The sequence below is a fragment of the Oratosquilla oratoria genome, chromosome 41 (assembly GCF_046742065.1).
Source record: "Oratosquilla oratoria isolate Oo_2021 chromosome 41, ASM4674206v1, whole genome shotgun sequence".
NCBI classification, from domain to species: Eukaryota; Metazoa; Arthropoda; class Malacostraca; order Stomatopoda; family Squillidae; genus Oratosquilla; species Oratosquilla oratoria.
This window is the reverse complement of record NC_134817.1, coordinates 41,543,925-41,568,924: the sequence shown is the minus strand read 5'-3', so window position 1 is coordinate 41,568,924 and position 25,000 is coordinate 41,543,925. Positions and strand designations below refer to the sequence as shown.

Below are 25,000 nucleotides of genomic sequence, written 5' to 3'. Positions count from 1 at the left end.
CGTCTTACATCATTGCACGTGTCCAAGATCTCTGTGCCGTTTTCTAGGATTTCCCGCGTAAGGGTGACATTGTGGATTTGTTTCAGGTGGTTTTTCGGTGCTCCAGAAGAAAGGTGGTACGAAAGTCTTCGAGATAACTTCATGGAAGTCATGCCAATGTAGGAAGATGGGAGGGTTTCACAGTCCCCTCTATTGCAATTAAACCTATAAATGACATGAGATTTTTGAAGTGTCTCAGTGTGTTGTTGCGGACTATTCTTAAGGAGGAGATGGCTAGTTTTCTTAGACTTATAATAAATAATAAAATTTAATATTTTGTCAGGGTCTGTAGTCTTGATGTTTTGTTTTATTATTTTCTTCATAATTCTTTCTTCTTCCTTGTAAGCGGTGGAGAAAGTGCCTTTATAGTACAGGTTTATTTTATTATTATTATTCTCTTTATGTTGGTTGCTGCTACCATTCTTGTACCAGTTATCAATAATCTTAGAAGTCTGACGTCTTATATCCTTTTCGCTGAAACCGTTATTAATCAATACCTGGGTGGAGCGTTCTATCTCGTAGTGTACTTGATGCCAGGAGCTGCAGTGTGTTAAGGCTCTTCTAATGTAGGCACCGATGGTGGCGTCCTTGTAGCGCTGTGGGCACTCACTGTTTCCATTGAGGCAATGTCCGGTGTCTGTAGGTTTGGTGTAAACGCTGGTATTGAAAGACTCGTTTTGTTGTTTGACGAGTATGTCCAGGAATGGGATAGTTCCTTCAACACTGTCCTCTATGGTGAAGTTAAGCTCTGATGTTTGCTGGAGGTGAAGTCGGAGGTGTTCTATTTCTGCTCTAGTCTGCCCACAAGGAAACAAATATTGCCAAATTGACGGCGTTGCCATGGGCTCTCCATTAGGTGTTCTAATGGCCAATTTCTTTATGGGATGCGTAGAGGAAGAAGTTTTTAAAGCCACTAAGAAACCAGACATATACTGCCGATATGTAGATGACATATTCATCAAGGCCAAGACTAGAGCAGAAATAGAACACATACCTACATAACCTACATACCTACATACATACATACATACATACATACATACATACATACATACATACATACATACATACATACATACATACATACATACATACATACATACATACATACATACATACATACATACATACATACATACATGCATACATGCATACATACATACATACATACATACATGCATACATGCATACATACATACATACATACATACATACATACATACATACATACATACATACATACATACATACATACATACATAAATACATTCATACATACATACAAACATGTATATACATATTGTATATATATGTATATGTATATATATATACAGGGTGTTCCAAAAAAATTTGACGTCATTTTAAAAGCCAATATCTAGGAAACTACTCAGTGCATCTCAATGAAACTGCACAAACTTTATGTTGAACATCATAAGTTTTATTAGTTGACATTTCAAAGAAAAAAACAAAGATTTGTAGATTCTATGACCGATTTCACAATTTTCACAAATGTTCAATATGAGCGCCGCCTGTGACTCTGCACACGTCAAGTCGGTACTCAAACTCGTGCCAAACACGCTGCAGCATGTCTTTGGTAACATTCTCCAGTGCGGCAGTGATTCTCTGCTTGAGTTCTTCAACGTTAGCAGGAAGAGGGGGGACATAGACGAGTCCTTTCACATATCCCCAGAGGAAAAACTCACACGGTGTCAGGTCAGGTGATCGTGGTGGCCATTTCAGCAGCAAATTGTCTTCCTCACCACCACGCCCGATCCATCTCTCTGGCAGATTCTCATTGAGATAGGCCCGTACAGTGAGCTTCCAGTGAGGTGGAGCCCCGTCCTGTTGAAAAATGAAGCTTTCATGTTCATTTTCAATGAGCTGATCAAATAGCCAGTTCTGAAGCATTTGCAGATAAACATCCCCGTTCACATTTCCTTCAAAGAAAAACGGTCCATGAATTTGATTCTTGGAGATGGCGCAGAACACATTCACTTTTGGTGAGTCCCTCTCGTGCTCAATTGTGGCATGGGGATTTTCTTCGCCCCAAATGCGAACATTATGCTTATTGACTTTGCCGTTCGTATGAAACGTGGCTTCATCACTAAAAATTAGACGCTCATCGAACTCGTCTTCTTCAAGTTTCTCTAGCATATCATAGCAGAATTCTTTACGTTTTCGCTTGTCATCTTCCTTTAAAGCCTGAAGGAGCTGCAGCCTGTAGGGTTTCATTTGCAATCGTTTCCTCAGAACGCGCCAAACTGTTGTTCGAGGAATCTGGGTTTCCACACTTGCTCTTCTTACAGACTTCCGGGGACTTCGCAGGAATGTTTCACGAACTTTCTCGACCTTCTCTTCCGATGTTGATGGCCGTCCAGATCCTTTAGCCCTGCATAAGCAGCCTTCCTCTTTAAATTTTTGGTGCCAGGTCCAAATTTGTTTACTAGTTGGTGCATTTTTGGCAAATTTTGCAAAGAAGGCACGCTGCACGGTCTTGGGTGACTGTGTTTGAGCATATTCCAACACGCAAAAGGACTTTTCTTTTGAAGTGAACGGCATTTCTCAACCTGAAAAGAGATAAATGTCAAACATTAAACATAAAATCTTGAACTGTTTCTATGCAAGCTGTGAAAATTTGAGGTCGTTTAAACGAAAATTGCCAAAATTATTGGCCTGCAAAATGACGTCAAATTTTTTGGAACACCCTGTATATGTATATATATATATGTATATATATGTATACATATATTATATATGTATATATATATATAGTATGTATGTATATAGGTATATTTGTGTTCATACATATATATATATATATATATATATACACAGTATATGTCTTTGTATATATGGCTGTTGATCGTGACTATTGACACTTAATAATAAAGCAGAAGGATTTATTACTAAAAATATAAGAAGCAAAGGATATCATACGAATAAGTGACTTAGTAAATCATTTATACAAACACTTGAACATTAAAGTAGAAACTAATAGCGAAACTACTGGAAGTTGAAGTATTGGTGTAGTGCAAATAGTGTTAAACTAAAGGTTTACACAAACTGTTGCTGTGCTTAAATATTGCAAGACAAGAAAACATGAACTAATTTGTAAAGTAAACCTGTATTTGTAAGAAAAATAAAATAGTCCGTGTTGTCAGGGGCAGGGTCTATCCAACTGACACAATAGTTAGCGTAACCTCGATCGTAGTGTGGTGGCATATTTCATCCATCTACCACATGACTTGGGTTTAATACCTGTAAACCTGTAACCTTAAAGGGTTCTCAAAAATGGACGGCACTAATAAACTGACATGAAATTCACCCAGAGAAGGGGTTGGATGGTAGATTGAATTTCTATCCTTACTAAAATCTACTAGTTTGCAAAACCAATTCTGCGTCTCGCAATGCGGATAACCTTGAATAACGTCTCAATGCGAAAGTATAATCCCCGTGAATGAAAAAAAAGCTTTATGGAATGTGCGCAGCTTGTATAGAGCAGGCTATTCACAAGTATTGGTAGAAGAACTGAAGAGATACAAAGTGAAGTTAAAAGGAATTCAAGGGGTGAGATAACCTTTATTAGGAAAAACAAAGGTTGGAGAGTACCTTCTGTGTTACAGTGGATAGCGTAGGGCTACACGTAAAGGGAGTTGTTTTTTTTTTTAAATTATATTAAAAGCTGAATAGTTCAATGTGTCTGTGGTCAAAGTATATGCACCAACAGAATTTGAGCCAAACGAAGAAAAAGATCCATTTTACCATACACTAGCAGGTGTATGTTAAGTGCGTGAACATGACATCAAGCATATTTTAGGGGATTTCAATGCTAAAGTGGGGAACGAAAACCGATTTTTTTGCATTGGCGATCGGTAGAGTTTCCATAATGTAACAAACGAGCATGAAATGAGAATTGCTTCCTTTATTTTATGCAACAATCTAGTTGTTGGAGGAACAATAATCCCACACAAAAACATTCAGAAGGTAACCTGGAAACCACCAGACTTTCAACCAAATTGATCACATAAGGATTTACCGTAGACACAAATAGGCACTAATGGATGACAGGAGTTTTAGAGTTGCAGACTGAGTCAGGGATCATAATCTAGTACTATCTAAAATAAAAGCAAGACTTACCAAGAAGGATATAGAGGACGTTAAAAACGTCTCTAAAGTAGAGATCAGAAATAAGTTTGGTAGAATGATGTAAATAAAGATGTTAATGAACAATTAAAAAGAATAGTGAAAGGAATATCGGGAGCCGCTGAAGAAACTTTAGGATACATACAATGGAGAAGGGGTGAAGAATAGAATGATGAGTAATGCGAAAGAGAAAGCCGAGAAAAGAGGTCAGAAGGAGAAAAATGATTACAGGATCCAAACAATTAAGAACTTAGAGATGAGATTAGAAACAGTAGAAAGAGAGTAAGAAAAGAGAACAATTGGAAGTGAACCTAGATGAGATCAAAAGACAAACTTGTAAGAGACTCGAAAACAATATGAAGAGAAAGCCGAGAAAAGAGGTCAGAATGAGAAAATTATTACAGGATCCAAATAATTAAGACCTTAGAGAGGAGATTAGAAACAGTAGAAAGAGGGCCAAACGATTGTTCAGGAGTAAGAAAAGAGAACAATTGGAAGTGAACCTAGATGAAATCAAAAGACATGAACTTGTAGGAGACTGGAAAACAATATCAAAACATCAATAAGATAAGGAAAGGGTACCAAAAACCGAGTAACCTCGTAAACAGACATAATGAAATTCTGTGTGAGCGTGATGAAATACTGATTTTTTTTTTTTTTTAGGAACTATTGAATAAATTAGAACCGAACAACCTGATTCAGAAAGAACTAGGACATTTGAAGAAGTGTAAAATTCTACAATCAGCCTTAAGAAAAACAAGGATAATATCGCACCGTAATTGATTAAGGAGTGGAATGAAGTACTAGAGATTTTTTTTATGAAGGTATCCAAACAATTTGGGAAAAGAGGAGATACCCAAAGATTAGAGTAAAGCCATTATTATACCTATTCACAAAAAAGGATCTAAGCAAGAGTGTAACAATAATAGAGGAATAAGCTTATCACATATAATGATTAAAGTGTTTAATAAGATAATATACAATCGTCTAGTCTAATGGTTCCCAACTTTTTTTTTTTGTCATGCCATTAACTTGGTGTAAACAAGTTTCTAAAAACTATACAATTCATAAAAAAAAAAAATAACGAAAGGACAGTTGAAGTACTGAGGAAGAAGTTACTAAGAATATATAAAAAAAATATGTAATAACGATTATGGTGAAACGGTTGTAAACTATATTCGTGAATAGTATCACTGTTCAATATAATCCTCTTGACGCCATATAGTTAATTGAAAAAGTAAAATATTTTTCACATCACTCAGACACACCATATTAATAACTCTTGATAAAAAATATAAAACACAGATACATGTATATACACATCTCTTTTACTAATCTTTCTTCACTCATTCTTTCCATGTGTCCAAATCATCCCAATATTCTTTCATCAACCCTATTTCCCAACTCATTTCCACCCACGTTCTCCTCTTCACCTCCTCGTTTCTCACTCTATCCAGCCTAATAACCTCTATTATACTTCTCAGGCACCTCATCTCAAACCCATTTAAACTCCTCTCTTCCTTTCTTATGTTCCATGTTTCTGCCCAGTACAATACTGTCGGCACAATCACTCCTTCATACAATCTTCTCTCAGCATCCATTCCCAAGTGTCTATTTCTCATTACACATTTTAATCCCTCAAGGCATTTACTTGCTTCTCTCGATCTACATTCTACCTCCATCTCCACTTCTCCCTTTTCCGCCACATTTGCACCCAAGTATCTAAAACTATCCACTTCCTCCAGTCTCTCTCCCTTGATACTCACTTCCAGTCTGCTGCCACCTTCTCCCCTTGTACATCTCATCACCTTACTTTTACCCACATTTATCTTCTTCAACTTCCTTCTTTCGCATAGCTTTCCAAACTCACTAACTTCCTCAAACCCTCCTCTGATCCTGCCACAAGCACAGTGTCATTAGCAAACAACAAATGGCTTAACTCACACTTTTCTCCATTTTCTTTAACCATCTTCAGTCCCCAACCCATTATCCTTGCATTTACCTCTTGCACCACCCTATCCATATATAAATTGAACAGCCAAGGTGACATAACATATCCCTGGTAAAGTCCCATCTTTACCTCAAGCCACTCGCTCTCTCCATTTCTGATTCTAACACAGGCTCTACTACTTTAGTAAAAACCCTTGATTGCTCCTAAAAGCTTTCCACCCATCCCATATATCTCCCACAGTACCTTCTTTTCTACCTTGTTATATGCCTTTTCTAAAACCATAAAAGCCAAAAAAACATCCTTAACTTTTCCTAAAGCTTTCTTACATATCTTACCAAAACATCTGATCCACGCAACCAATACCTGTTCTGAACTCACACTGTTCCTCACCAATTACTCCCTCTGCTCCTCTCCTAATCCTCTCAGTCAAGACCCTCCCAGAAGCCTTCCCAACTACACATAATAAACTGATCCCTCTGAAACTACTACACTCACATTTGTACCCTTTTCCTTTGTAAAGTGGAATTATAAAGGCACTCCTCCAGTCCTTCGGCACTCTACACACTCTTAAGCAAACATTAAATAATGTCACCAGCCACTCCATCATCAATGTACCTCTCTCTCTCTCTCTCTCTCTCTCTCTCTCTCTCTCTCTCTCTCTCTCTCTCTCTCTCTCTCTCTCTCTCTCTCTCTCTCTCTCTCTCTCTCTCTCTCTCTCTCTCTCTCTCTTTTGACATTCTGCATGACACCCATCCAACCCAGTTGCCTAACTGCTCTCATCTTAACAACTGCCTTCACTTCATCTTTCCTTATTTCCCCTAAATTTTTCTCACTCATCACCTTTTCTCTTCTACTTGATTCGCCTCCCCCTCTCATTTTTTTCAAAACATCTTTTTATTACTTTCAAAATTTTCTGTCATACTCCTACCACATTTCCTATCTGCTCTCGTCTTTGCTTCCTATATCTTATCCTCTACTTCTTTTGTCTTTTCTTCGTACCCCACATATGATTCTCCCGTCCTATTTTGTAACCAATCTGTGAATTCTGGCTTCTTCTCTTCTACAACCTTCTTTGCTTCCTCATCCCACACATCACTACCCTTCTTTCTACAGCATTTACTCCCGTCCTCATTATTCCACACACCATCTTTGCACACCATGTGACTCCCTCCTTGAACCATCCCCATTCCTCCTCCACTCCTAGTTCTACTCTGTCCTTCACTCCCTCCCACTACTGTCTCAGCTTCTTCTTGTACACCTTCTCCCTTTCTTTCTCATTTAAGTAGTTCACTTTAAGCATCTAAATTCTGTCCTTTTCCCCTTTCTCTATCTATCCTCCTCTCTCAACTTACCTTTCACACACACACACAAAAAAAAGATCTGACATTCTCCCACTCTCTCCTCTTAGAACATGTACATCTTTAACTCATACTAGTATTCTCCTGTTTACCACTATATAGTACATTAACGCTCTATCTACCACCCTTCAATCCACCGCCCTCTCCCTTGTGTGCTTCTGCTTGACTTTCTACCTAAAAATGCATTTGTTGTCATCAACTCTCTTACTAGAGACATCTCCACCATCAACTCTCCACTACGCTTTTTTCCTAGAACTCCATACTTCCCAATACTCCGTCAATTGGTTCATAGCCTCCCCTACCATTAGGGAATCCCTAAACCACTACATTGACATTTCTCACTAAACCCTCTATGTACTCATTTAAATGTATCAAAAAATCCATTCATTCTTCTACACTCTTCTCATTACCAGGCCCATACGCACTTACAAAAACCCACATTTCCCTTCCTAGTTTCACCTTCATCCACAATAGCCTTGAAGAAATCACCTTCCACTCCACCACACGCTTACCTATTTCTTCACCTACTAGCATAGCCACCCCTTCTCTCCCTCGTCATCTCTTCACTCCTGAGATCCTCCCAACTACACTCCCAAACTCAAACCCGCCCCTTCCTTTCAACATTGTTTTATTTAATACCAACACATCCACCTTTCTTCTCACAAACAGCCTATCTCTTCCATTTTATTCTCATCTGTATCACATGTGCCCACAGTAAAAGACCCAAACCTTAGGGTACTGGTTGGAAAACTCCTCCCAGACCCACTTATGCCTTTGTTTTTCTTTTAGGAATGTCCCCTTTGTTGCTACAGGTAGAAGAATGCCTAGTCCTATCCCAGTCTCATGGTTGTCGCCTCGTACGACTCAAGTGGAAACACTTGGTGGCGGTATTCTTTTCCCTCGCCACAGGGTTCTGCGAAATGAGAAAATGAATATTCAGAGAAATGGTACAGGGCAGTAACAAGAGTGAGGGACAGCATAACAAAGGGACAATCGCAGTATAATAAAGTATCATCATTTCTCTATGAATAGAGATATCCTCTAGTAGACACAATAAAGTGTGACTCTAGTCCGTAGGGGCGCCCCCATATAGACATTAAAGTACCACCTTGATACTACTTAGCAGCTTTTAACCTCAGAATAACATGCAGCCAATACCCCAGCCAGGGTATATATTTATATATATATATATATATATGTATATATATATATATATATATATATATATATATGTGTGTGTGTGTGTGTGTGTGTGTGTGTGTGTGTGTGTGTGTGTGTGTGTGTGTGTGTGTGTATTCACTTGGTCTTGGTCTTTGGATCACGTGTTGGACTCGTGATCGACAGCTATTTCCCTCCTGGAAGAGAGCTCAGAGCTCGTAGGTCCGATCTGTGGGTAAATGCTATAACCTTACACACACACACACACACACACACACACACCCAACTCCCCGCCCACGAGAGTCAGAGTAACGGTCCGAAGCGCAGCTGTACCGAAATAATTTCGGCCCTGGGCATGATTCGAACCAAGCACTACGGGCACCACCATGCTAGGAGTTCATCGCTCTACCAACTGCGCCACCGAGAGTGTGTGTGTGTGTGTGTGTGTGTGTGTGTGTGTGTGTGTGTGTGTGTGTGTGTGTGTGTGTGTGTATGTGTGTGTGTGTGCGTGCGTGTGTGTGTGTGTGTGTATGTGTGTGTATGTGTGTGTATGTGTGTGTGCGTGCATGCGTGCGTGCGTGCGTGCGTGTGTGTGGTGTGTGTGTGTGTGTGTGTGTGTGTGTGTGTGTGTGTGTGTGTGTGTGTGTGTGTGTGTGTGTGTGTGTGTGTGTGTGTGTGTGTGTGTGTGTGTGTGTGTGTGTGTGTGTGTGTGTGTGTGTGTGTGTGTGTGTGTGTGTGTGTGTGTGTGTGTGTGTGTGTGTGTGTGTGTGTGTGTGTGTGTGTGTGTGTGTGTGTGTGTGTGTGTGTGTGTGTGTGTGTGTGTGTGCGTGCGTGTGTGTGTGTGTGTCCGGGTGTGAGCACGTGCCTGCGTACTGTACAGATATCCTTGTGCGATCACGTGTGCGTGTACATAATGTTAATCTACATACATATATCACATTATATGCTTCCCTTACTCCACGTAGGGAACTGAGCTGGTGCAGATCCTAATCCCATAATGGATTCGAATCGAATATATCATATCTCATGTTTACTTCGTCCGCAGTCAGACCATTGGACTGCCTCTCCCTCCCTCTCCCTCCCTCTTCCTCCCTCTCCCTCTCACTCCCACTCTCACGTTCCTTTTCTCACACCCACATGGGGAATACTGACTGTGTGAATTTGATACAGTCAATATTATAGGTGGTTTCGTGGCATCCCTTCTGTTCAGTGACATAGCATTTTTTCACAATTGATCTGCTATCTCTCTTACATATTATTACCCTTCTTCAATTACCATCTCTATGACTATTTCTTCGGCGTGATATTATCACTAAGAATAGAAATACCGTTTGTAGCTATAGAAATACTTCTCTCTCTCTCACTCTCTCTCTCTCTCTCTCTCTCTCTCTCTCTCTCTCTCTCTCTCTCTCTCTCTCTCTCCCTCTCTCTCTCTTTCTCTTTTTCTATCTTACTCTCTCTTTCCCTCCCTCCATAGAATAAGATCCTGTTTTATCCGAATCTTAGTATTAAATGAATCAGAGCACGTGGCTGAAAATGAAACATAAATAGAAACAGAAACAGATAAGACTATTTTTTTTTCTCGTTACGTCGAGATTCCTCTTTGAGGTAGCTTGAGGCTACTGGCTCTAATCTTTCATTTAACGTTCATTAAAAAAATTCTTTCACGGTTGTATTTTTACGTACAACCCATAAAACACATTTCGGTACTACGAAGTAAAACTCCAGATTACTGTGATAGTCTGCTTTATCTTCTTTAATACATTTCTTTCGTTATTTTTGGAGGCTCCCAGTCTAACTCTATCCCGCTAACGCTGGTTTCTGAATTACATAAATTACATTGCTATCATCAAACGATTTCATTCAGCTGAAAAAACTCATCCTATCCTTTAGTAACTTGAATTTTACCGCCAAAGCTTTTGTCTTTGAAGACGATATCTCGCCGAAGAAATTGAGTTAAAAGTTCTACGTTGAAGAGCACCTGGTATAAATGATGCTCCAGTAGTGGAGGGTTCAACACTTGCAGAAAGGGGATGAAGGCCAAAGGTATTAAACTCGAGACTTCAAATGAAAAAGTAACTTGAGGAAAGGCAGAGGAAATTGAATTCATTATCAGTCAAAAAAAAGGCCAGGCAGCGAGAAGAGGGAAATGATATGGTTATTTATCAACAGAATTCAATGATATCGAATCAGGGTAGGAACAAACTGATGATGAGAATGTATTGATATCGATAGAAAATATTATTTCTATTGTAAGGTCTCATATGCATCAAGTTACATTGTTCCTCAAACAATGGCGTGATGTTTCGGATGTGTATCTCAACTGTCTCGCGACTGTTTGTATTAATCTGTATACCAAGGATTTTTTCTCCATGCAAAGGAAGTAACCAATTTAAAAGGTAAGTAACTATTCCCACCCTATCCACTCCCACCCTTTCCACTCTCATCCACCACCCATTCTTCCAATTCATTTCAGATCCTCATGGACGATGGGTCATCGCCGTATTCCATCCACTGCCTTGGGTCAGAAGCAATGCAGCGAGAAACAGCATATCAACAGCAAAGCCGCTTTACTTAATAGGCGACATCCTCGCGGGGAAAAAGAGAAGACGGGGAAATATTTTCGGGCTGTGTCAAAATATCATTAATACAAAACCACTCCCTACCCTACCATTCCCTCCCTTCTTTGCAGTTTCTGTATCATTCATATACAATCATTCTCCACTCACCCCTATCTCCTGCCTTCTCTCTTTTCTACTCAATAGAAATTTCCCTCCTGCTCAGCTCCCCCTTCACCCCATCTATCCAACTCATCCTCGGTTGCCTCCCCAAGTTCACTACCTCCACTGCCTTCCACATTTCTTTTACTAATATATCTTCACTCATTTTTTCTGTATGTCCAAACCATTCCAATACTCTTTCATCAGCCTTATCTGCCATCTCCTTATCCATCCTACCTCTCCTCCTCACCTCCTCGTTTTTCTTTCTGCCGAATCATTTAACCCCTACCATACTTCTCAGACATTTAATTTCAAACACATTCAAACTTTTCCTCTGCCTCTCTTAGACTGAAAGTTTCTGCCCCATACAATTTCCTTTCTGCATCTATTCACAGATGCCTTTTTCCCATGACACATTTCAACCCCCATGGTATTTATTTGCTTCTCTTAACCTAAAATTTACTTTTACCGTCACTACTTAAATACCTAAAGCTATCCACTTCCTCCAGCCTCTCTCTCAATTCAGGCTTACTCTCCAACTCACTGCCATCCTCTCACCCCTATATATATCATCAACTTTCTTTTATCCACATTTACCTTTGTACCGGGTGGCTACAAGAAATGAATGTCAAAGAGTGGGAAATACACTGTAATCACTGATACCACTGACAACTAATGCGTGTGAATACAAAGAGAGCTGGCTCTCAACTGACGCCAAGCTGCCAATTGGCGCGATAAAACGTGCATCGGGTTTGCGATATCCAATATAATTACAAATATACACAATGATTACACATAATTACAATAAATATTAAAACAACAAGCAACAAAGCATATGATAATTTTATAAAGAGGGGGAAACATATAATTCCCCAAATAAGCAACACACAAGTACAATGTACAATAATAATGGTATGATATACTGTGGCATGAGTAGAACGCGTGACTATTTCTATGGTAAGCGTCTCGCGTTGGGTCACGTGCTCCCGCGTTAAGTTGGCGGGGGACGCGACCTAGCGTGACCATTGTTCTCTGCGGCGCGTCGTCACGTGACCCAGATGCGCGTCATCACGTGACCCAGATGCTAGCATCTGATTGGATGACGCGCTAGGCTGAACCAGCAGGGCGACTAGCCCGCGTCCGGACAATACTCAGATTATCTCTGACTACGCTACCAGGCGGTCGTGGTCAAGCAAGTGCTGGTTACAGGACACAAAGAGTAAGTGTGATATTCTATTCACAGTGCCGATTAGTTCTCTCCCCCATCAGCCTCCGATACACATTTCATATTCTGTGCTACAAATAAAGAGCCAACACATTTCTACGTGTTTTAGTCATTGAGCCTAACCATTCGGACACTTTACCATGATACAACATACCACGCTAACACACCTTCAACTTTCTCCTATCGCATACTCTCCCAAACTCCGTCACTCCCTTAATCCCTTCTCTGACCCTGCCACCGTTTCTAGTTTTTCTTGAAAGGATTTACAAAATCTGTTCCAAATACGGTGAAGGTCGAAGTGAGGGCGGTTCGAATCCTGTCACCAGCGAAGTTGAACCAAGGGCATGGTTCATTAAATTCCACGCTACAAGGCCCTCTGTGAGGGGCACCGTTCTAGCCTCCCGATAGGGGGAGAGTGTGTGACGTTAAATCATAAATAAATATATATATATATATATATATATATATATTATATATGTTGGTACATTGTGACAAGTTGATGAAGGTGGAAAAAGAAGTCACGGGTCTAGTTCCGAGTTACTGAGTTTATTCCTGACCGGTTTCGCTCTATGCTTCTTCAGAGGAATGTGACTCTGGAGTGAAGCTGGCGGTATACATAGTCTGAGTAAGACCGCGTTCCCTCCTTGGAGGTGGGTTACGTTTTGGTTGTACAATGGTTTTTAATACAATGAACAATAGTGATAATAATACAATAAATTGTTGTGATGTTATTACAAAACAGCTCCGGTGTGTGTGGAATGTTGATCGAGGGTGTAACATTGTAAGTGAAGTGAGTGGTGTAGAAATGTGTGAATCCTAAAAAGTGTCATATGATAACTTATAGATTTAAATAATATAATAATATAAAGATAAATATCCAGATAAAATGAGTGAAATAAAATGAAAATACAAATACAAATGTAAATAAAAATAAAAAATAAAAATATATAAATAAATATAAATAAATAAATAACTAAAAATGTGCTTATTTAAAGTGACATGACATCTCATCGCATATCATTGTGTGACAGAATGTTATAAAAAAAAATACATACATATATAACAATGGAATAGATAAATAAATGCCAAAGAAATATATAGTAAAAATATGAAATGAAAAAATATATATAATAAATAATAAATAAAAATAATAATAATAATAATAACAATAAAAATAAAAATAATGAAAATACGAACTGACCGGCCTCAAGCCCTCAACCCAGGGAGCGCGGACGTTTGGGCACCGGATGGATTTTGTCGTTCTATGTGGGCGCTGTTCTGGGGCAGGTTCTGATGGCTGCGTATTGAGCTGTGAATTTTTCCCATTTAATATCCCCTACTTTTTGGTTGATGTTGGCATTGGTTGTTATATATAGGGCTTCAATCACCTTCCTTTGTCTTTTTGATAGACCTTTCTTTACTACCTCTGCCTGTTGCCAGTCGGGAAGATGTCCTTCCTGATCTACGTGGCCCACCATCGCGTTTGAGAGGCGGTGGTTACCTTAGGTCCGCCTTGTGCTCTTTTATTCTGGTATGTAGGCCCCTGTGACTCTCACCATAATATGACTTGTCACAGTTGCCACATGGTATCCTATATATGACGCTGAGGTCGTTTGTTGTTTTTGATGTTGGTGTTACTAGTTGTCTGATTCTCCTTCCCGTGTCATTCACTATTTCTAGGCCCTAGTGGGCGTACAGCATCCCCCAGTGTGCGTGAAAATTCTGAGTCCGGTACGACTAGGTATTGTTTGTCCTGTCTGTTTACTGGTTCTCTCCGTTGCCTGATGTTTTGAGCTTTACTTAGAGAAGTGGACAGTAAGCCCTCTGGGTATCCCAGTGATATGAAGGTGTTTGTGACGCGGCGGATTTCTTCCTCGAGGAACTCCTTGCTGCAGATCCTCAGAGCTCTGAGGAAAAAACCGATCACCACTCCTGTTTTGGTTCGTTCGTCATGTGCACTGTAAAAATGTAAAAGGTCATCTTTGTTGGTAGGTTTCCTATAAACTCTAAAATGTGCTTTGTTATCCTCTCTAATAATCTCCGTGTCGAGAAAAGGCAGGCGACCACGGGACTCAATCTCCATAGTGAATTGTATATTATTAGTTACTTCATTTAAACTTTGACAAAATCTCCTCAGCATCTGTCTCTGCAGGGGAAATGAAATAGGCAATCATCTACATACCTTAGCCAATGTGAACCCTTTGGGAGAATTTTTAAAAAGTGATCCCTCTCCAATACCTCTAGGTAGAGGTTTGCTGCCACTGCACTCAAAGGAGATCCCATGGGAAGGCCTTCCAACTGGTGGTATTCTTGGTTGTCAAATCTGAAAGAGCCAAATCTCATACATTTTTCTGTGAGCTGCATGTAGTCTCTTTTGCAGATCGGTAGGCTATTTTCGTCGATGGTTTGTAGTGCTTCCTTGATAGCGTTGATGGCGCCTTTTATGGAGACATGGGTAAATAACGATGTTACATCGTAACTGATTAATCTTTTCTGTGAAAAGTCTATGTTGTTGAGTTTCTCGATTAAGTCTGTGGAATTTTGGAGATGCGTACTACTGATGTTACCAAGGGCGGACGATAGGGGTTTGGCTAGGGGTATTGGAAGCGCCCCGCTTCCAATACCTGAAGTAATGGGTCTAAGCGGTATCTCCTGTTTGTGGATCTTGGGGAGTCCTTTCAAGGTCGGTATCTTGGGGTCTTCTTCTAAGAGATGTAACATTTTCTTACCCTTTTCGGTTCTCTTCAAAATCTTTCTTGTGGTTTTGTTGAACTGTTCCGCTTCCTCTTTTGCTTTGCCGATGTTTTGTTTGGTGTATGTGGACGGGTCGGATAAGAGATCCTCCATTTTGCGTACGTAATCCAATTTATCAAGGATCACTATACCTCCGCCTTTATCAGCTGTTGTGATCAAGATGTCGTTGTTGTCTCGGAGTTCTTTTAGTGCACGTGTGTACCTTCTGGGGATGGCTGGCTCACGTTTTCTCGAGGCTAGTGAGCAGCATAATATTAGACCCTGTTTGAATCCGTTCTCTAATTCACTGTCCCTCCAATTATAGTTCTTTTTCAACATAGTCGGCCGTGGTTTTTGTGGTTAATGCCCGTGCTGAACTTCAGACCTAGGGAGAGAGCTTCTTCTTGTGTTTTTGTCAATCTGAGTGATGATAGGTTTTGTAATCAGTTCGTGCCTCCCAACTTCCTTCCATCGGCTGTTGTTGCACAAATGTTCTAGTTTCATTTGGAGTTTTGCTTTCTGGATCCTGTCTTCTTCCTTGATTTTAAGGAACAAGGCCATGTGGTATGTGGTCTTTCTTCAAGCGGCTCCTGATCATGCTTTCTTCATTTCGTAGGGTTTCTCTAGCTTCTTTTAGGTATTCCTCTGGCTGTGTTGCTGAAGGGTTTGTGTGGGTGGTGTAGGTGTTTCGGTGCTGATCTGGGTAGGACCTGTTCTTCTAGGCAGTCCTTTAGGAATCTGTCTCTATTTTGAATACTCGTCAGCTTCCTCCTAAGAGTAAACTCATCCTCGGTGACGCCACGCCTGTCTTTTCCATCTTGAGACAAATGTTGGTACATTGTGACAAGTTGATGAAGGTGGAAAAAGAAGTCACGGGTCTAGTTCCGAGTTACTGAGTTTATTCCTGACCGGTTTCGCTCTATGCTTCTTCAGAGGAATGTGACTCTGGAGTGAAGCTGGCGGTATACATAGTCTGAGTAAGACCGCGTTCCCTCCTAGGAGGGTTCACATTGGCTAAGGTATGTAGATGATTGCCTATTCATTTTCTCCCTGCAGAGACAGATGCTGAGGAGATTTTGTCAAAGTTAAAATGAAGTAACTAATAATATACAATTCACTTTGGAGATTGAGTCCCGTGGTCGCCTGCCTTTTCTCAGACACGGAGATTATTAGAGAGGATAACAAAGCACATTTTAGAGTTTATAGGAAACCTACCAACAAAGATGACCTTTTACATTTTTACAGTGCACATGACGAACGAACCAAAACAGGAGTGGTGATCGGTTTTTTCCTCAGAGCTCTGAGGATCTGCAGCAAGGAGTTCCTCGAGGAAGAAATCCGCCGCGTCACAAACACCTTCATATCACTGGGATACCCAGAGGGCTTACTGTCCACTTCTCTAAGTAAAGCTCAAAACATCAGGCAACGGAGAGAACCAGTAAACAGACAGGACAAACAATACCTAGTCGTACCGGACTCAGAATTTTCACGCACACTGGGGGATGCTGTACGCCCACTAGGACTAGAAATAGTGAATGACACGGGAAGGAGAATCAGACAACTAGTAACACCAACATCAAAAACAACAAACGACCTCAGCGTCATATATAGGATACCATGTGGCAACTGTGACAAGTCATATTATGGTGAGAGTCACAGGGGCCTACATACCAGAATAAAAGAGCACAAGGCGGACCTAAGGTACCACCGCCTCTCAAACGCGATGGTGGGCCACGTAGATCAGGAAGGACATCTTCCCGACTGGCAACAGGCAGAGGTAGTAAAGAAAGGTCTATCAAAAAGACAAAGGAAGGTGATTGAAGCCCTATATATAACAACCAATGCCAACATCAACCAAAAAGTAGGGGATATTAAATGGGAAAAATTCACAAGCTCAATACGCAGCCATCAGAACCTGCCCCAGAACAGCGCCCACATAGAACGACAAAATCCATCCGGTGCCCAAACGTCCGGCGCTCCCTGGGTTGAGGGCTTGAGGCCGGTCAGTTCGTATTTTCATTATTTTTTATTTTATTATTATTATTATTATTATAATTTTTATTTATTATTTATTATATATATTTTTTCTTTTCATATTTTTACTATATATTTCTTTGGCATTTATTTATCTATTCATTGTTATATATGTATGTATATTTTTTGATAACATTCTGTCACACAATGATATGCGATGAGATGTCATGTCACTTTAAATAAGCACATTTTTACTTATTTATTTTATTTATATTTATTTATATATTTTTATTTATTATTTTTATTTACATTTGTATTTATATTTGTATTTTCATTTTATTTCACTCATTTTATCTGGATATTTATCTTATATTATCATATTATTTAATACTATAAGTTATCATATGACAACTTTTTAGGATTCACACATTTCTACACCACTCACTTCACTTACAATGTTTACACCCTCGATCAACATTCCACACACACCGGAGCTGTTTTGTAATAACATCACAACAATAAATTGTATTTTTATCACTATTGTTCATTGTATTAAAAAACCATTGTACAACCAAACGTAACCCACCTCCAAGGAGGGAACGCGGTCTTACTCAGACTATGTATACCGCCAGGTTCACTCCAGAGTCACATTCCTCTGAAGAAGCATAGAGCGAAACTGGTCAGGAATAAACTCAGAAACTCGGAACTAGACCCGTGACTTCTTTTTCCACCTTCATATATATATATATTTTATATATATATATATATATATATATATAATTTATTTATTCATTTATTTATTTATTTATATATTTATTTATTTATTTACTTATTTATTTATTTATTTATTCATTTTATGAACATAACACAAATCTGACCCTTGGAAAAAGAAAAAGAAAATCTTTCAGGGCTAAATGGAGTCCTCTCATTTTATGTAAAACCAAATCACTTAACAAGACTTTGGCTTATATCGATAAGAACTAACTTATACAAGCCAAGATACAATCTATAGAAATTGTTGTTGAACAATGTTTAGAGACCTTTGAGAGTTTCATCAAGAAACATTTTGGAAGACACTCCAGAAACACATGAGAAACAGACAAAGATATTTTCGAGACAGCTTCCCTCATGCCTCCTGTGTACGAGAATTAGGAAACTAATATTTCTTGCGTCTCCTTGTAGTTTCCTTTCTCAGCAGTCCATCTTCATTGCCTTTCCCTCTTTCTTCTCTCTCTCTCTCTCTTTCTCTCTCTCTCTCTCTCTCTCTCTCTCTCTTTCTTTCTCTCTCTCCCTCTCTTTCTCTCTCTCCCTCTCTCTCCCTCCCCTTCCCCCCCCCCTCTCTCTCTCTCTCTCTCTCTCTCTCTGTCTCTCTGTCTCTCTGTCTGTCTGTCTGCCTATCTGTCTTTCTTTCCCTCTCCCTCTTTATTTCTCTCTCTCTCTCTCTCTCTCTCTCTCTCCTTCTCCCCTCTTTCTTTCATTCTTAGGGGCATCGTTATAGACCAGGAATATCTTTCCTTTACCCGCTCTCGTCAAGGACCAAAAGACCCTTTTATTTTTTATTTTTTATTTTTATTTTTATTTTTTGGGGCTCGTTAGTAAATAAATTTTGGTTTGCTTCTCCACTATAATCATTTGAAATCCATTGTGATTATTTTTTTCTCCATCGTAATCCATTTTGATATTTTCTACTAATAGTCCTTGCTCCTGTTACGCCACATCCAATCTGCCTTCTAATATGCGTGCCAATATGTAAAAACTGAATGATAGTTTATGTACGAATAATCGAGAAAATGTTCTCTTTATGTTCTCTGTATAACCTCTCCCAAGGGTGAGGGTGGAGCAGTATATATATGTATGTATATATATATATATATATATATATATATATGTATATATATATATATATATATATACAAACAAACATATATATATATATATATATATATATATATATATATATATATATATGTTTCATTAAAAGTGATGGCTAGTTGTGCATTAATAATTTTCTTAATGGTATTTTCCATATACCTTATTAAGGATTTGTTTTCCTTAGGAAGGAAATTTATGACTTGGCTGTATGTAGTCATATTAGCTAGATCGCGATTTCGGGTTCAAGACCCTTCTTCAGTAGCTATAGGGATAAGAATTAATCCGAAGATTCTAGTAAAGATCTAAGTTTTATACTAGAGTTCCTATACTTGCTAATCACTGGGGGAGGTCACCTGGTATTACGGGCAGGGACGAAATGTCACGTGCGCTAGGGAGGGTCCCTAGTCATTAAATTTCCTTCCTAAGGAAAACAAATCCTTAATAAGGTATATGGAAAATACCATTAAGAAAATTATTAATGCACAACTAGCCATCACTTTTAATGAAACATGCATTAGAGAAAAACTCCTGCCCAAATACACTGACAATATATATATATATATATACATTGTGACGCCTATGGGGAAGGGCCAGGTTAAAAAACTAGAGTTCTGCTTAAGAATGATTATTTCCTTCAAAAGAAAACAAATAAACAAGATCGAAAAATAGAAGTCGCCAAAACTAGCGAAAAGTACAATGTCCGAAACACGTAAATTCACAGACAAATAAATACCAGACAATGGGTTTCTTTAGAACATAAAAGGCTAAGATTGCTAAGACACGTATATATATAAGTGTCGATCAAATATCAAACATTCAATAAAGAAAAAATAGTCTTAAAGGACAATATGTGGTAAGGTCGAGAAATTTCGACCCACAGAATGGAAACTAAGTCCTACGTAATATTTTACGTAAAAATTACAAAGTCGAGAAAATTCTACGACTAAAAGTCTAAGTCCAACAAAGTGGATATAACACGAGCAAAGCTAGACAAGGTAGCATGGGAGCTCTGATATGCAAAGTCTGGATTCTGGATTCCAAGAAAAGACCACCTCGCTTGCGCGGGATCGGGTTTTGTGGGAGGGGAAGAACGTCTGTTAGAAAATGAAAAGATAGTAGTGTATAAAAGAGGGCTATTGCCACCGGGCGAATTGCGAGCGATTAGGGGCTTATTTGTTGTCGTGGCTTAGGAGAACTGGACCGGGAGCTTGGAGGGCAGCGCTTGACGCCGGAGGTTAGGATTACCAACGGGGTTAGGATCACCAACGAAAGTTTAGAAAATGGTAGGAGGCGTAGTAGTAGAGAAAGGTGGAAAAACGGAAAAATCTTTAGTGGGAGGTAAACTGAAATGAGAAGATGTAGTAGAAGAGAAAGTTAGAAAGGAAGCGAATTTTAGTCGAAGAAAAAGTAAGTGTAGATGTTTGTGCGTGATTTGTGGCTCTGTTCGTGAGAGGTGTATGTGTGTATCTTACGAGAAGTGAGTTGATTTCACTTCCCGCGTGTAGAGGGCGGTCCTGATAAGGCACAGGTGGGGCGAGCGTACCCTGATTATCCCCAGGTTTTGGGTTTGAAGTCCTTTTAGAGCTGATCAAGGGGCGGTGCGAGGGGGGGCAGACGGGCGGTATACACCCGCCTGCCGACGTCAACGAAGAGATCAGTGACCAGAACGGCGGCGGCAAGGAGATAACTCCTCGCCGCCACCGCTGGCGAGCGCGTTCCTGATGAGCCACAGGTGGGGCGAGCGTTGCCTGTTTATCCCCAGACTGGGTTTGGATTTCGGAAGAGTAGAATTCAGTGGCGGTGCGAGGGAGGGGCAGACGGGGCGGGTGTTGTATGGTCTCTTTCCTTCCAATCACAACTACTGAAAACAGAGAATTACGCGGTTGGGAATTGTGTGTAAATGTTAGAAGTGTAAACTCGCTCACCAGCGTCAGCGAGAGGCCAGCGTTTGGTTGCGGGCCGGTCGGACAGAAAGGTGTCCCCAAGTCTCTCCGTCAACCAGCCTGCGGTCAGATTGGGCGTACTGAGAGAGACGGTTTGGGCCTCTGCTTTTGCTAGCGAGAAAGTGTGCGTGTGCCTCTTTTCTTCCAAGCACTACTCTGAAAACAGAGATTTACGTGACTTGGGAAATGTGTGTGTGTATTTGTCTTGGTGTAAACCCGCCTGCCGACGTCAACGTAGAGGTCGGCCATGCCAGACCGGCAGTAGCTAGGAGATATATCTCCCAGCCACCACCGGCCGGCGATGATACTTGGAGCTTGTGGAGAGAGTTGGTTGAAGAGACGTCCGACCTCTAGGAGCGCTGAGTTGATTCTCAAAGTCCAGCTTGACCGTTACAAGCAGATGTATATATACACTTCTCCGTAAGATCCGGAGAGATACCAAGCGTCGCTAGACGCGACGATTAACAAGAGTGTTTAGGAATACTTCCTAGTACATACACGGATATTCTTTACATCAATGAATCGATAATAATATTTGATAAAGTTACCTTGTCAATCTTAGATAAGCAGAAACTTAATAGTTTTTATATGAAAATCTATACGTACGTAAATGTAAGTTAGGGACGCAGTTGCCAAAATATTGGTTCACACGTAATTTCTCCAGAACGCATGTAAGCTACGAATTCTCACACCGGCGTTTCGGCGTCCGAGAACGACGGCGATATGCAAATTTCTCTAATCTTACGTAAATCAATTCCTAAGATTGACAAGATAGATCCACAAGGTAATACACATACATAAATTTATATGCAAAGTATGAAATAGTTTTGTCAAAGCACAAAAAAGAACGAAACACGTCTGATGAATAGAATTCATCACTTTGAGAGTCTACATACATCTAAAAAGAAATGTAGTACCGCATTTGTAAATAACACACAAGAATCTCAAAATCGGAGAAAAAAATTCAAATGAAAGACGATTCTATATGTCGGCTACTAACTGTCGCCCTTTTCAGAAGAGGGCTACAGTTGGTAGCCGAAATGTAGAATCTTCTTTCATTTGAAGTTTATTTTCTCCAACTGTGGGTTTCTTGTGTTATACTATATACATATATATATATATATATATATATATATATATAATGTATATATACATATATATATATGTACATATATATAAATATATATATATAATACATATGTATATATATATGTGTATATATAATGTATATATATATATTATATATATATGCGTTTATATATACATATATATACATATATATGCAATAAAAACACTAGGAGCGTGTGTTCACAAATGCGTAAGTAACCACTAGGAAAAGTAAACTAACGAAGCAGAGCGCTTTCGTATAATTACATCTTCAGTGCAGATACAAAGAAGGAATTATAAGATGAAGAAACAAGGTACAGAATATATGACATAGTGAAGAGGGCATTCGGAGAGGTAGTGGAAGAAGTACATGTGACGGACGTTTGGGCCGTCCTGGTAGCCAACAAGTATGGGACGTTTGGGCCGTCCTGGTAACCAACAAGTATGGGACAACTGTCATAATTTAATATTACAATTCAAACAATTTTGAAATTTCATGAGAAATAAAACTATCTAATTTGTACAAACCTTGATGAAGATTAACATTTATCCCCTTACTAGATTTGATCAAACTGCATTCAATTAAATTTCTTTCTGTTATGTTGTTGTTGTATGTGATGACTTTAGCGTTATCCCAGTCAACTGGGTGGTTAAAATGGTTCATGTGGTTGAATATACCGCTAGATTGATTTCCTTCTATAACGTATTTTTTATGTTTATTGATTTGTGTTTTGAGTATTTTAGCTGTATGACCAACATAAACCTAATTACATAATTTGCAAGGTCATTTGTTCACACACACCTTATTACAACTGATAGAATTATTTATGAGCAGTTGTCTTACAGTGTTCTTATTATTGAAAACTACATTAATGTTAAATTTACGTAATATATTTGGAATATTTTGCAGGTTCTCTTGGTACGGTAAAATTAGCAAGTTATTCATTGTTTGAATTAGCAAGTTATTCAATTGTTTGAATTGTAATATAAATTATGAGCAGTTGTCCCATACTTGTTGGTTACCAGGACGGCCCAAACGTCCCATACTTGTTGGCTACCAGGACGGCCCAAAACGTCCGTCACGTGTACTTCTTCTACTACCTCTCCGAATGCCTTCTTCACTATGTCATATATTCTGTACCTTGTTTCTTCATCTTATAATTCCTTCTTTGTATCAGCACTGAAGATGTAATTATACGAAAGCGCTCTGCTTCATTAGTTTACTGTTCCTAGTGGTTACTTACGCATACATATATACACAGATATATATATATATATATATATATATATATATAGATATATATATATATCGTGGTAAATGCCTAGTAATTTCGTGAAGAAGATATAAGGGAACAGGCATTGCACAAACAGAAAAAGCGATGAACCGCAGTAATTGTGAATTCCCAATTTCACGTTTTAAATTCATAAGGCAGTATGGAGAGGGTTTCATCCACATTTATCTGTATTCAGTGTAGTAATTGTATTTAAGAATCACACTTATATATGTCAAATATGCACGTATGAACACTATCTCAAACAAGAATCATGCATATATATGCATAGGTGTGCATATGAACAAACATATGCATTCGTATGCATATATGCACTTCTTGTACAATTAACATATACAGTGTATGTATACCCTAATCTTCTTTCAGATATATAATCTCTATCACACACAAAATATTTTGCGAGAAATCATTTTTCTTTATCGAATTAGCGACTCTGTAAGTGCCTAGGCGCCGATCAGGAACGGTTTTTCTTGTTTCCATAATACATCACTAAAATATATCCCCGATAGACATAGAGATGAAGAAAATGGAGGCAGCAATCTGGCCGTGAATGGAACAAAAGAAAATGGGGTCGTTGAGCAATGGATAAGAAAAATATGAACATAAATGTACGAATTGAAGGCGACTCGGGTCCAAGCCTTGATGGGCACTTCCGTACAAGAAAGGCGCTGCCCCAAAGCTGGACAGGGCTTGAGATATATATAAACGAAATTAGAAGAACAAAGGAAAGATTTAGACTGACGTACATTACTGCGTCTGCTTCCAGCGAGGCCTCTCCACCTCCTCCTCCTCCTCCTCCTCCTCCTCCAAATCCTCCTCCACATCCTTCCTGTCTTCCTTCTCCTCCTACTCTTCCTATTCATTTTCTTACATTTCTTTCCTGTTCTCCTCTTCCTATTTCTTACCCTCGAATTGTCTTTCATATTTTCTTTTTTATTTTACACTTCCTCCTTTTCAACCATAAACTCCTTCTCCTTGTAACCTATGCTTCTCTTTCTCTTCCTCCTCTTCCTCTTTCTCTTCCTCCTCTTTCTCTTACGCTTCCTCCTCTTCCTCTTACGCTTCCTCTCACCCTTCCTTTCCCTTCTCCTTCTCTTTCTCTTCCTCCTCTTCCTTTTCCTCTTCTTCCTCTTCCTCTTTCTCTTCCTCCTCTTCCTCTTACGCTTCCTCTCACCCTTCCTTTCCCCTCTCCTTCTCCTTCTCTTCCTCCTCTTCCTTTTTCTCTCCCTCCTCTTCCTCTTTCTCTTCCTCCTCTTCCTCTTACGTTCCCTCTCACCCTTCCTTTCCCTTCTTCTATTCCTCCTCACCATCTTCCTTTTCACATTTCTTCTCCTCCCTATCTTTATATTTATTCTTTGCCTTCTCCATATACTCCTCCTCCATGCCATCAGACTTCTCCTTCTCCTTCTCATTTTTCTTCCTCCTTCTCCTCCTCCTTCATTACGTACACCTCCTCCCCTTCTTTCTTGTACCCCTCTTCTTCCT

The 25,000-nt window shown here is 39.4% G+C and overlaps 1 protein-coding gene across 1 annotated transcript in view; it reads right to left on the bottom strand.

The window, feature by feature from the left end:
• LOC143021171 (uncharacterized) overlaps positions 1-15,666 on the bottom strand; it is a 15,935-nt gene extending 269 nt beyond the window's left edge. Inside the window, exons 1-2 of the mRNA XM_076178464.1 lie at positions 15,480-15,666; positions 1-1,009 (exon numbers count right to left, since the gene is read on the bottom strand). The exon at positions 1-1,009 is cut by the window's left edge and continues 269 nt beyond it. Coding sequence (XP_076034579.1) covers positions 1-1,009; positions 15,480-15,666 — 1,196 coding nt within the window. The remainder of the gene's footprint in view (positions 1,010-15,479) is intronic.
• Positions 15,667-25,000: the final 9,334 nt, after the last annotated feature.